Genomic DNA, 14346 nt, shown 5'->3' on the forward strand with positions numbered 1-14346 from the left:
TTTGCTCCCCCCGCTTCACACCTGCAGGGCCGGGGGGCAGAAACAGGTTTTTCGAGCCTTTCCTCTCTCGTTCAAACCACGAAGGAAGAGGAATTTTGGGGTATACAGGACTCCAGAACAATCTGGATGATGACTAACAGGTGTACTCTGGGCAACTTGATTACTTCAGAGCTGTGAACTAGGAGCTTAACCACTAAGGTGGAGTAAAGCTGTGCAAAGCTATTTATATGAAACATAAAGCCAGTAGCTTGATAGCTGAAGGAGAATAGTCCTGTTTGCATTTAAACAAAGTGAAGCACAGGCTGTGGAAAAGCAAGATGACTGTATGCTTGCTTCTGAAAGATCTGTAATAGAACACGTGATAAATCTCTTGTATCATAAATCAATACTAAATTCATTGAGGAGGATGATACCATGTATGAAAGCTTTCATATCTGTGCTGAAAAATCTTATTCTACCAAAACTTATATGTTCAAGGTAGCAAGAACATGTACTAGTAGCATGTCTCTCTTCCTCTGAGCGTAACCAGCATTTCAGGTAAGAAGCAGAGCAGTATGTTAGCCTGTTGTCAGAGCTTGTTAAACATTTTTTCATGGAAAAGGTTGGCCTTTTTTTTTTTTTAAACGTTTTAATGACTTTTTAGTATTTTTAAAACCTCAGTTCTTGGAGCATGTGTATGTTGCAAGTAAAATAACTGGAATAAAATGGCTGGTTGTGTTACTTTAACAGACACAAAAAGTAAAGGATACGGTTTTCCACTTTTGAAACTGCAGTGGTAACTTTATTGCATAGAGTGAATAGGTATTGAAACTGCTAAGTTCCTTGTTAGGGCTTTCTCTCAATACAAAGCACACCACGTTTCATTATGTTTCTGAGCTCTTGAAATCTTACTTAAAGATGCTGCTGTTAAGTAGTGGAGTTCCTCTGCAACTGTTTGGACTGCATTTGGACATCAATGTTTGCATTAAAGAACTTTGTACAAAAATTGATATTAACACCCTTTTCTAAGCAGAAAGATAAGTTGTTGTGGCCATTTGAGCTAGATTTCTAGCTCAGACATAGGGGAGAGGTGACAGTTCTGGGGATAGGCCATATACTGGCAACAACGGATAAGTTAATATAATTTCATTGGAGCATCAAGCACAGCTTGTACCTTCCCCTTGCTGGTTTCTGTTGCTTCAGCTGCTATCCTCCCCCACTGCTGTTTTGGCTGCTTCTGCTTTGCTGCTTTGCCGCTGCTTGGCCTCTTCTCCATCTTCATTAAGCTTACTGTATTTCTCTAGTAGTTTATTTCTCCTTATACTGTTATATTTAAACTATACAAAATACAATTTCATCTTTCCCTGACTTTCAAAAAAAAGCTGTGTTGTGGTGTGTTTATTCTACCGGGGGAGGGATCCACCCAAACCCAGTACAGCTGTGATAAGAGGTCTATCCTGACAAAAGTGATGGCAAGCTGGCAGAAGCCAAATGACTTTGCTTTGCCAGTAGTGCAGCATGGAGCATGTTACTTGATGAACCCCCAGCCTCCCACATGCTGGGCTGGGTAGGTGTCTGGCAGCTACCCAGGGTCAACCCACCATACCGTTTAATGAGTAATCAGATTTGTCATGATATTCTGCCTAGATTTTATAGGATGTGAGTGTCAAAATCCTGTCTGCAAGTGGCAGTAGCAAAGGAAAGGCAGGCCACCAACCAGTTGGGATACCTGCAGTCTGGCAAAGCAGAGGCAGTGGATAAAAAGAGCTTAGGTGGGTGGCATATACAGTATTGTGCTTGGAGAAGACCTGTGCTTTACTGCTTAGAAAACATTGCTTAGCACTGCCATTGAGTCAATGGGCAAAAGGCAGTTGTAGAAGTGCTGCTTTACTTGGAGTACTTCCAGTGCAAAATTCAGGCAGGATGGCTGCACCAAGGTTACTGGTGCTTATCACTTCCAGAGGACAGGCTTCATGGGTCTGAATAGTGCCTTGCACTTCTTGTTTCAGGCCAGGTCATGAAGTCATTTCTACTTGGAAAAATCCTATCAGTTGAGGGAATGCGGCTTCCTCCTTGAAAGCAGCCAGCTGTGCAGGGAGAAAACAGCTTCGAGACTGAGCAGAATTTAATGGGAAAAAAGCAAGGTCATTACAAACCAAGCAATGAAATAAAACACTTTAGAAGTCAGCTTTAATTTTTTAAAATGTGTTTATTTCTGTAAATATACAGAAGTGTCTGATATTAGGGGAAGCTGTGTCCAAGACAAACACTTAACAAGAGAAAACAAAAAGGTGATCATTTCAGAAAGTATCAGGCAGAGAAATTTCTGCAGCTCATTGCCAGGTAAGAATCGATAGTTCAAATCTGCAATCAGTGCAGCATGATAATTTTTAGCACCCAGCCCTGTTTTTCTAGGAATACTATTTATAAAGTATAAAACTGTGAAGGTTTTCTATATCAGAAGTCTCATTAAAAGCACCATTTTAGCTTTTTATACTGACAGCTTGCTGTGATCACTGCACAGCCCCAGAAAATGATTTTTAATAGAAGCTTTACCAAGCAGCCTCTGCTTCATATTGGCTGTTGGAGAATGACTGAAACCCTCTTGTAAAACAGACATGCCTGGATTTAAACAAACCTACAGCTCAGCAATGCAAGACAACACACGATGTTTTTGAGGGAATTATTTTAAATCAGCCCCCTTGTTCCTCCCTAGACTCAAATGCTATTGACTGAAGCATGCTGTACCAGAAATGCTAGTAGTCACCATATATCTTATATATATGTCACCATATAACTTATAGATCTCAGTTATGTTTTGCAACACAGTTTTGGTTTGGGTTTTGGGTGGGGTTTTGTTTGGGTTTTTTTGATAGTTCTATGAATCCTAAAACCAGCTCTGCTTAGGATCAGTTTGGACTGTGTTATGTGGGTGCACAAACATTGTGCTTAACATCACAGTACCAGTTACTCTTGGAGAGATGCTGTCAGCCTTATGTCTTGTTTTTTTCTTGCAAATGTGTGTTCCTAGGAGGCTAGAGTACCTGTCTCTCAACACAGCTTTTTTGCCCTTCAGTGTACTTCAGACTACTTGAAAAGCATGAAGGTGAAACTCCTTAAACTTTACAGAGGGAGATTAAGCATTGTGCAGGTGACTCAGCTATTTTTTAAGCAGAGTTCATGGTAAAATCCTTGGATCCTAGGCTTTTTGCTATTACTGTAGTGCTTCCTGGGCATTTTCTAGAGTGTGGACTTACAAGTGCATGAGAAGGATGTGTGAGATAATGAATTCTAATTAAAATCTATTGTAAAGTGAAAGCATGCTTAACACCTGCTCTATTTATTGAACTTGAGCATGAAGAATGCATTCTCAGAGATGAGTGAAAGAAAGTGTAATGTAGAAAAGCAAGTCAAAGTGGGATGCTTCTTTACAGATACCATTCACAGCAATTTCAAAAACACCAAAAGGATTGTGGAGCCCACATCTTCTTTGAAAAAGTTGATGGAGGCTCTCTCAGAGGAGGACAGTGAAGTAGCATCTACTGACTATCACTGAGATTTAAGCTCCTACTTCTCTTTGAGATTTTGAAATACAACTACACCCAGTGAACCACTCAATAAAGGGTCTGATCCCAGGAGGCTTCAGGATGTGTATTTTTCTTTTGGCGAGATTCTAGCATAATATAGACTCCATTTTTTGGTCCAAGTGTGGCTTTTGATTTCAGCTGCAAAGGAATCTGAAAGGGAAAAAAAAAGCACCTTATGTAGAGGTGTATGTGTGTGTTTGTGTGTAACACCAGGATTACTGTGAAAGCTATAAAGTAGTTATTTTACAGTCAGCTGTGATAGTATAATATTAAATAGAATTACAGCCAGAGGCAGAGGCACTGGTTGCCCAGGCATACTGTAGATTTGAACAGAAAGAAATTAATTCTGTAAACTCTAGAGCTAAGTGCCAGGTGCAATGTATATAGCAATAGGCATATACTAAAGTGCTGAGGTCCCATGAGACATACACCCATCCTCAGCCTGTGTAAATTGAAGTATTTTGACTGCAGTGCTCCCCACTAAGTCATGGTTGTGTAACTGTTTGTTTTCTTGGAAAAATCATAAAGGTTAAATCATGTTTTGATTAAAACATGCAGTCCAGGCCTCTTGCCCCTCCTTATTAGGGAAGCAGCTCTAGCAGTTTCTCAAATGAAGAGAAAGTCACAAAGGTAAATCAATAACTCACTGTCAACTCCCTGAAGTTGACAAGTGTGGCCTTTAAGCCTCTGCATATACAAACCTCGGTCTCTGGACAGGTCTTAAATTGAAACTTCTGCAAAATCCTCAGCAGAGTAATTTTTGTCTCAAGCAAACCCATTTTCATGCCAATGCAGCCACGGGGTCCTGCCCCAAAGGGCAGGTATGCAAAGGGGTGTTGTTCCTTCCTGGCCTCCTCTGTAAACCTAGAAGGTGCAGAGATGTAAAAAGGTTGAAGGAAGACTTTTTTCTCACGATACCATGTTTTTCATTGACATCTAAAAAAATGATTATGTCAATTTGCCTTAATGGACAGGTCAAGGTCATCACTGACAGATCATGTCCTGATGGGATTGACACCCTTAAGCAATCCAAAAACTGATTACCACCATCAGTCTCTGTCAGCGAGTGATTCCAGGAGAGGAGAGACAAAATCTTACCTCCAATTTATCTTTAATGAATTACCTTCATTTGATGAACACACTCTGAAGAATGAGAACTTCAGGTGCAGATACATTGCCTGTGTAGACTTTTACATCTACGAGGGAGAGATTACAGCTAAGAGAGAAGTCACGGCTGCACCGTGAACTAACTGGGATTAGCAGTGCTGTGCTCTCCCTGCTGTGCACTGCAAATGCACAGCAACAGCAATTTCTCTTTGAAGTTTGCAAGGGGAGGTGAAACTCATGGGATTGGACAGGCCATGAAAGGCAGTTATTACAATTCAGTAATTTAATTCAGCTCGGAAGCAGCCCTTCTTTCTACTCTTGGCCCAAAGAGGCCAGGTTCCCTCTTGGGAAACATTGAAATTGCACAGTTCTGTTCTTAGAGCTGATGTACTTCAGACCAAGACAGATTAATGTGGCAGGCTATATGCAGATCTGCATCAACTGGCTAGCTGTAGAATACTCGATTAACCAAAAAGAAATGAGTCTCTTTTTTCCTTTTTATATTTGCCACAATGAGGGAAACAAAATTCCTATTTGAATAGCAGTACAGAGAACGGGGAAAGTAAAATTTATCTGCCAGTATGTGCTGGGTTTGGCTGGGATAGAGTTAGTTTTCTTCAGAGTAGCTGCTGTGGGGCTATGTTTTGGATTTGTGCTGTACATCGTGTTGGTAACACAGGGATGTTTTCATTGCTGCTGAACAGTGCTTACAGAGCATCAAGACCCTTTTCTGCTTCTCACACCACCACACCAGCAGACAAGCTTGAATTGCACAAGAAGCTGGGAGGGAACAAAGCTGGGACAGCTGACCCAGGGATATTGCATACCATGTGACATCATATTCAGTGTATAAAGCTGGGGGAAGAAGAACGTTGAACCATTGAAGTGATGGTGTTTGTCTTCCCAAGTAACTGGTGTGTGCGACAGAGCCCTGCTTTGCTGGAGGTGGCTGAGCAGCTGCCTGCCGACGGGAAGCAGTGAATTAATTCCTTGTTGTGCAGCTTTTGCTTCACTTGTTAAACTGGTTTTACCTTCACCCGTGAGTTTTCTCACTTTTGCCCTTCTGATTCTCATCCTATCAGGGAGGAGTGAGTGAGCAGCTGTGTGATGCTTAGTTTTTTGGCTCCAAATGTTTGAGATAATGATGAGTTTCATTGGAATGTGGCGGGCTGAATGTATAGCTGTTTTTGCTGTTTAGATATTAATTGGCAGGCTCCTGTGCTTGCCATGAGGTTTGCTTGCCTTACTGTAAATTAGAGGCTAGTGCTTGTTAGTGGCTGCATTTTGCTCTCACTGCTTGCTGTACTGCTGTACTGCTTATCTTCTTGCTCTGCAGTGCCTGGGAACATTTTGATAACAGCAATGGCAGTGTGTTTGGGCTGGCAGATGGTCAGGGCATCGCTGCTCTTTCTGTGCTGCTGGACAGACTGGAACTCCACTGTCAACTAAAGGGACTGTGATCTGTGGATGTGTCCCATGTGGGAGCAAGACAGCCCAAAGCATCTGCATCTGTAAGTCCACACCACAGCAGGTACAGCTTGAAGCATCTGTGGCTGTGCCTAAGTGTGTGCTGCAGCACATATACCTTGAAGCACCACTTGCTGTGCATGAGGTTATGCTGCAGTACCTCAAAGTGTGTGGTCATGAATAAGCCCGTGACAGAACAGCTACACCTCTGGAGGGATGGCAGTCATTGGTAAAGCCATGCTGGAACAGGTGCACCTTAAGTGACTCTGGATAAGTCTATGCTGCAGCAGGTGCACCACAGAAGAGACTGTGGCTCACAGGTAATGCTCCACTTGGAGCAGGTCCACCTTTAAGGTGCTGTAGTCTATGGATAAGTCCAAGCTGGAGCTGGGGCAAAGGGAGGAGTTCATCGCAATGTTCAAACCAATGGCCTGGTCCAAAAGGACCAGAGGTAGAGCTTGTAATGGAAATAACTTTAAATTACTGTAACCTATGATCTGAGTGGCATGTAGGCATTCCTACAGCAGGAGCCACCTGAACCGGTATAAGAAGCAGTGCCAAATGCAACACTGACCTGACCTGAACTGGCTTCGGTGCCAACTAACACCACACAACGCACCACCTCTCCTGGCCTAAGTGACCACCATGAGAAACAGAGGCACCACTATTTGAGGATTTGGAAACCTCTGAAAACCTGTACCACATTTCAACCTTGACCCAACCTTGTACCCTCTGTGGCAAGTGCCACAAGTGGCATCACCACTTGCCTGATCTGGTAGAAGCAACATAATTTTTATGATATAAATAAAACTGTGCTCCTGTTGGTGGAAATACTGATTCTGGTGAGTGTGGCTGTGAAGGAGCAGCAGAATATGGTGTCTTTACTGGACAGGCTGAAGTGCTGTGCTCACCATAACACATAAAATGGCATTTAAGGTAGGCCTTCAGTCTAAATAGGCATAAATATGGATTTCAACCTAAGAATGGAAAGCCCTACTGCACATACCTCTCAGGAATGAATTTCTCAGGTTCTGGCCAGAACTCAGGATTGTGGTGGAGATGTCCAACAGCAACTTCAATGACAGCCCCAGCTGGAATATGTTGTCCCAGCACAAGAGAGTCTTTAGCTGCTTCCCGAGTAAACCTGCAAGAGCAAGTGTCATGTATCTCGGGTGACTAATAAAGGTGAAAACACAGCAGGAAGGAACAATAAAAGTCAGTACCTGCAGCTGGACTGACCCTGCAATTTTGAGAATAATACTTTCCCAGTAGAAAAACACAGCAGCTCTTGATGTGTGATGATAGTGTCTCCTCAGGTTGCAATATCTGCACCTAGAAGCACACAGCTTCAACTCCAGTGGCTAACTTTTGCCCTATTCACAGTAAAGCTGTATAAACTGTTTGGTTTATAGGTTTACAAAATGCTAACTGTTGACCTGCAAGTTTGCTGCTAATGTTGGTTTCAGACTCCTTTTTTTTAAATTAAAAATGTAGATTAAATTTGTCAGTCATGTCTAGTAACAGGCAGAGAGATGAAGCTGGTTGGCTTCCAGGAAAAAAAATTGTCTGAGATACAGTTTTGAGCTTGTTTATTTGAGAAGTTTCCTCACACCTGGGACAATATCGGCAACTTGGCAAGGAATGTCTTCAGTATTAGGGCTAATGTTCTACTGCTGCTACAAATATACAACCAATTCACAAGCCTTGGAAAAGTACATTTCACATGACATTAGCAAGAAAAATTTCCAGTGTCCTCCCACCCTGTGGTGACAGGTGACAGAGTAGGATTGTCCTCAGGAACATGACAAGAAGACTGAGAAAAGCTGCCTGCTAAGGACAAGCTTGGGGCTGTAAACCTTGTGAAAAATGGTGTGTGGGTGTGCATGTGTGGTGGCAGATCCTGATTCAGATCTTTTGGTGCTTGGGAGGTTTGCTACAGACCTCAGAGTAGCCCAGAACCAGGCAAGCATCCTGCTATCTAGCTATTCCCTGGCACCAGCTGGCAGCACAGGGGTGACACAATGTGCAGGAGCTCCCTTTGCTGATCCCTGCAGTGAACCTAAAGAGCTGAACAACGACTTCAGTTTTGGGCTGTCAGTTTGGTATCATTACAGGAACACATTCTTTCATCACTGTCACCCATCTCTCATAAACAAAAGAAACCTCATTTTACCACAAGCTTCACTGCTGCTGAATTTCCCCCTAACTCAGCGTTATCCTGGTCATAGGCAATTAGCATCTTTCTGAGGCACTGGGCTGACCTATCCATTCCACATCCATCAAAGTAAAAGCCAGATCAATAAACACCACTGACAATGCCAAGAGAAACTTTAGAACAACTTGGCTCCATTCTCATTCTGTTTACCATATGACAAACATTGATTGTTTCCCAGTGTTTCAGCTGAAACTCAAAGATCCCTGAAGCTTTAACTGGCAAAATAATTTCCACTTGTATGCCATGCATAACATAGCAAAGCTCAGTCTTCTCACCCAGAAGCAAGTATCTTTGACATTTACTCTCTGAACAGTCCTGTAGATGTCCATACAACGAGCTTGACTTTCAATCTTTGTGAACATATAAAAGAGAATAAGATCCTAAGCTTTTTTTGTTTTAAGGTACTTGCAATCAAGGGGTAACTTTTTCAAAGGCTCTCCCAGCACGCTTCGTTTTGGCTCCTTTCCAGTCATCTGAATTTTCCCCTGGGCTTTTTGAGAAGCAGAACTGGCTGACCATTTTGAAAAGCCCCATCCTTAACACCTGCATTCATGCTTATGATAATCTGGAAAGTTGACATTCAAACAGTTTCCTCCTTTTCTCCCCTTGTTTGCATTTACTCCGTGTCACTCAGCTGAAACCAGCTGCGGCAAACCTTGCAAAGTGCAATGGATGCAGCCACCAGCTAGCTATGCTCTTACAGCACAGTGCAAAAGTGCAGGGCTCCAAGTTAAGCACACGTGCAAAACACAGGGTGGTGAATGTGCAACCCTCCCACAGACCAAGGGCTTAATGACCAACAGGCTAGGGTAGGCCTTTGCTTTACATCCCCGAAGCCTGAGGCATACAGAAGCAGAACCATCTGCCTTTCTTGCCGCAAAATGGCTCCATCCTCTAAGCTTGGGGGGTGTGAAGAATGACAAGGAAGTAATCTTGGCCAATTTGTACAAAAAATCTGCTTCAGAAACACCAGTATTAGCCAGTTCTCCTCCAACAGGCCACACTACATCTTCCAAATGCACAAGCAGTATTGATGTTGGCACGGAAGTCAAGGGCACATTGGTCTTCCATCAGCAGATTTCCATTTTATAGAGCTTGTGATCTGCCCTGTGGAGTCAGAAGTGTGTGCAGGGAATACCTGAATGCGGGTGGGTACATGCGCAATGTCTCTGCAATCACCATGTCCAGGTAAGGGAGTTCTTGTACGTTCTGGTAATCAGGAACCATCTGAAGAGGCAGGGAGAAAGGAACAATTACAGTTTCTCACATTTGAGTGCCAAACTCATCTCAGATTAACTTTAAATAATCTATTTTTCTACTGGGTATTTTTCCTGTAGAAGAACTCAGTGTCTCATCTAAAACAGTAAATGTTAAAATTATACATCAATGTGGGCAGTAATTAAATGTGTGTGTAACATTCCCTTCATCATCAAAACGCTTTGGTGCACAGCCCAGCTGAAGACATAATAATAAATCTACTTGCTAGGAAGTATTAAAAACAAGGCATTACAGAGAGCATTAATAGCTACAGCAGAGCTGTTGTTTTATACATGCACTAAAATTTACACAAGACCCTTGTTTCTCCCCCAAAACAACAGCAAGGCAAAGCAGGAGCACTTGTTCACAAGGAACAGCAAGTCCCCTTAGGGATTCTTGGGGATTGTGATGGTTTGGGTGTTCCCCGCCCCCCCACACTTTAGAAGTCACCCAGACTAGTCTCAGTCGGCTCTGGGAATATAAATGAAGCTATTTATTTACAGCTAGCACAATATACAAGCAGATATTCACAGTATATACAATTATATACAGAAATATACAAGGTAAAAGTAATACAGAAACACAACTCCCCTCCCAGAAACCTGAGTCCCCAGGAGGGGCTCTCAACCACCCCTGCACCTTCCCCCTGCCCCTCTCAACCTTACCTAAAGAAGAATAGAGGATCAGCCAAAAGGTTAAGAAGCAAAGGTGAGTGGAAGGTGAGGTTAGGGAGATGCAGCTCAGCCAAAGCCCAGCCAGAGTGCCACAAGATGGTGAGAGTGTTATCTAATGTTTTTCCTTTCTTCTTCAGCAAGACTCTGAGGGGGGTAGACATCACCATTGTTTTCCTTTCACAGCCTATGATCTATTTTTTCTCACCAAAACATTCTACCCTGCTTCAAACTAGCGCAGGGATGGTGCAGAAAACCCTTTGGCCCTTCTTACTTACAGAAACAGAGCCAAGTACTGGTGCTGTAAAGCTCAACAGAGGGGTGGGAGACAGCACGGGATAAACCCAGCACCCCAGTGAGGAACAGCACGCAGCAGCAAATTGTTCTGTTGAGTAGAGAGGGCTGAGGTATACCTCAAATCCCACCCAGCAGGACTCCAGTAATGCCTGGGAAGAGAAACCTGTTCTCTCCTGTGGCCCCTCATTGTGTAACGCTGCTTAATTATGCATGGCAGCCCATCCCTGAGCCCACAGTTTCACATCTACAAAACCACCAGCTCTTGCTAACAACTGATAAGCATTAAAGGCCAAAAAAGGCTGTAGTCAGGAGACTTTGCCCTCTAAAAGGTAGCAAACAGACAGCGAGAGACATCACAATGCAGACAACTGCCAGCAGCAGTGATACAACTCAGCTCATGGATGAAGAGGGAATTTCTCCCACTATTACTCCTCCTCAGAAAAGGACATTGTCCCTGTTTTATTCAGTGCTCTCAGCAGAGGGCAGCCAAAGTACACCTAATAGCGTCGTCAAGAAGCGGAGTTTTGTTTCAAATTAGAGCATCGCCTAAAGACTGACACAGGCTAAATTGGAGAAAAGCACAGACGTCAGACTAGACTAAACCTTTTATGAAGATTTGGGGCCCCTGCCGTTCACAAAGGGGACTGGATTCTATCCTTCCTTTATTTACTACAGCACTTTTCATGTATAATGCATATTTTATTGAATTTTCATGCAAAAACATATGGTACATACTGAAAATACTAAGCAGAGAACAACTCCAGATGGCACGCAGAAAAGGCATACAATAGAACGAGGATACCTTGCTGGATTAGGGTATCCCACTTATGCAGCACTAAGCCACCATGCACCGTTTCACATTAACTGATACATTCTATTATCTCTCTCGGGGTTGTTGTTGTTTGGGGGTTTTTTGTTTGGTTGTTTTTCTTTTCTTTTCTTTTCTTTTCTTTTCTTTTCTTTTCTTTTCTTTTCTTTTCTTTTCTTTTCTTTTCTTTTCTTTTCTTTTCTTTTCTTTTCTTTTCTTTTCTTTTCTTTTCTTTTCTTTTCTTTTCTTTTCTTTTCTTTTCTTTTCTTTTCTTTTCTTTTCTTTTCTCTTCCTTTCCTTTCCCTTCCTTTCCTTTCCCTTCCTTTCCTTTCCTTTCCTTTCCTTTCCTTTCCCTTCCTTTCCCTTCCTTTCCTTTTCCCTTCCTTTCCTTTCCTTTCCTTTCCTTTCCTTTCCTTTCCTTTCCTTTCCTTTCCTTTCCTTTCCTTTCCTTTCCTTTCCTTTCCTTTCCTTTCCTTTCCTTTCCTTTCCTTTCCTTTCCTTTCCTTTCCTTTCCTTTCCTTTCCTTTCCTTTCCTTTCCTTTCCTTTCCTTTCCTTTCCTTTCCTTTCCTTTCCTTTCCTTTCCTTTCCTTTCCTTTCCTTTCCTTTCCTTTCCTTTCCTTTTCCTTTCCTTCTTTTTTTTCCCACCTCAGGGACAAATAAAAATAAAAGCAAACCCAGAGAAAGTTGCCTGCAGAGACTGAGCAGAACCAGTGGGTCTGCTTCTCTCTTAGGGAAAAAGCTGCAACTCAGTTTGTCAGTGGGTGAAGGATTTTACATGTAAAACGTTATCAATGCAGGAGGTACAGACTGCACCGTCAGCCTTCCCCATGTTGTTTATATATGGCAGCAGCACCTCTGGACTCCAACGTTTGGCTTAGGTCGATGGTTATCAGACGAGGAGACTAAAAGCCACAACTGGCCACAATGCTGTGATAACCGCGGCTCAAAGCCGCGTGAGGAGCTGTGCTCCACTTCATCTGAATGGCTAAAACCAAAGGCAGAAGGATGATTTTATCAACCTTGTTTTGCCGAAGGGGGTCCAAGAGCTACTCGATTTCACATAGGAACTCAGCAGCAGAGGCAGGAAAGGAAGAATGATAGCAAATTTCAGGCCCTTGTGCTAACATTTCCCTTCTCCATGACCACACCGGTGTACCATGCTTTGATGCAAAAGAACGCTGTGGTGCATATTAATTTTCTGCCTGCTATTAGGAAGAAGTTCTTCACAGAGAGAGTGATTTCCCATTGGAATGGGCTACCCAGAGAGGTGGTGGAGTCACTGTCCCTGGGGGTCTTCAAGAAAAGACTGGATGAGGCACTTAGTGCCATGGTCTAGTTGATTGGATAGGGCTGGGTGCTAGGTTGGACTGGATGATCTTGCAGGTCTCTTCCAACCTGGTTGATTCTATGATCTCTCTTCCAGAATTTTCCTCTGTCCTTTTTATACTCCTCTCCTGCATCTCTCTGAATCCTGGATCAGCATCTAAGTCCTGTCTTTGCACTCCTTCCTGATTTCATGGCCAGGCTGGCTGAGCTAAGAGTTCAGGCTCAGAATAAATGAGTGGCGGAACCAAGAGCACGCTGTGATGCGTTCAATTCTCTGAGCCGTGCTCTTTCCCTGGCCCTTCCTGTCTCTCTCATAATCCCTCTACTTACTTCTGGAGTCAATAATTAAGATAATTATATGGTAACCTGATATAATAAGTAGCCGCTAAATCAAACCATACATCAACAAATAATATAACACTAAATTATGGGGCTTTGATTTGCTATTTCAAATAGCTTCTATACCTTCAGGGGATTAGCAGTTCAGAAAACAAACCAAAGGTGCAAAACCAGCTGATTTTAAGAAAATTCCTTTTGCTTACATAAAGAAAAAGAGGTCAGTCAAATGGCAGCACAGTGAACTCTGATATCACAAGCATGGCAGACACATCAGTCATTTCCTACGTCCGATACAACCTAATTATTGGCATTTCCATGCTTTTAGCATCAAAGTGGCTGGACCTAATTTAGTAGTTGTTTGCAAGGTCTGACCTATGGCTGTGTAAAGTACACACTGGCCAAGTATCTCTGTTCAGGAAGGACGGTTTGTTGCTTATTTTTGCCTTTCAAAGCAAATATTTTCCACTTGTTTATCTACTCCCTCTCTTCAAAATATTCCTTTAGCCAAGCACATTTCAAAGGAACTTAAATATGCCTTTTTTTCTCAAAGATGCCACTTTAACCTCCTTACTATGGATTGCTTTTTTTCATTAAGAAAGAGATTCCTTTCTGTAACAAGTAGAGATGTGGGGAGGAGGCCCCACACTGAATGTAATAAAACATCCTGCATTTTAGTTTTGCAATCACTGCTTGGCACAGCAGCTTGTCTTCTGCTTTGCACAGCCTTGCAGTATCTTTTCCTGTTGATGTAGAACTGAAATGTCCATGTCACATCTTGAGACATTTCTCTGCATGCATGTCTCCCCTGTTTGATTTTCAAGATGTGGTAGTACACCCTCAACCTTCCCAGACCATTCAATTACTTCTGAGGTCTAGAATGCGTTTACATTGGGCACAAACTCTCCTTTACAACTGACTGAAAATCCTAGGCCTCTATTCCCTAGAAAAAGCTAGGGAATTATTTCTTCACCCCGAGGTGAAAGACTAGCAGTGATTATAAAATTGCCTGTGTGCTAGAAGGATGATGTGTGTTTTAATCTCTGTCTAAATTCCAAGAAAGACAGCTGCCTTCAGGTCCACCCCTGCTTTTCAGTACTGGTCTCAGCATTTTCAGGGCAGGCAAACCTATTTTTTGCCACCATTCTCAGTTAACTTTTAATTCCTCGATGAACATCAAGGGAATCGAAGTGTTGACAGGAGAGGTCTGGCCAATCTTTCTGCTGCAGTTTGAGATGTTACTACTCCCAGTTGCTCACTCCTTTTTTCTGGCTGTGGCTAGTGTCACCAAAGCC

At 42.7% G+C, this 14346-nt stretch overlaps 1 protein-coding gene across 4 annotated transcripts in view; it reads right to left on the reverse strand.

Moving 5' to 3' along the window:
- Positions 1 to 2168: 2168 nt before the first annotated feature.
- The window catches only part of TBXAS1 (thromboxane A synthase 1), a 278058-nt gene continuing 265880 nt past the window's right edge, over positions 2169 to 14346 (reverse strand). For all 4 annotated transcript variants that reach the window (XM_064155470.1, XM_064155469.1, XM_064155467.1 and 1 more), the window contains 4 exons: positions 9494 to 9582; positions 7147 to 7284; positions 4268 to 4430; positions 2169 to 3716 (listed from right to left, as the gene is read on the reverse strand). In XM_064155470.1, coding sequence (XP_064011540.1) covers positions 3594 to 3716; positions 4268 to 4430; positions 7147 to 7284; positions 9494 to 9582 — 513 coding nt within the window. In that variant the 3' untranslated portion in view covers positions 2169 to 3593. The remainder of the gene's footprint in view (positions 3717 to 4267; positions 4431 to 7146; positions 7285 to 9493; positions 9583 to 14346) is intronic.

The sequence above is a fragment of the Pogoniulus pusillus genome, chromosome 15 (assembly GCF_015220805.1).
Source record: "Pogoniulus pusillus isolate bPogPus1 chromosome 15, bPogPus1.pri, whole genome shotgun sequence".
Classification (NCBI taxonomy): Eukaryota; Metazoa; Chordata; class Aves; order Piciformes; family Lybiidae; genus Pogoniulus; species Pogoniulus pusillus.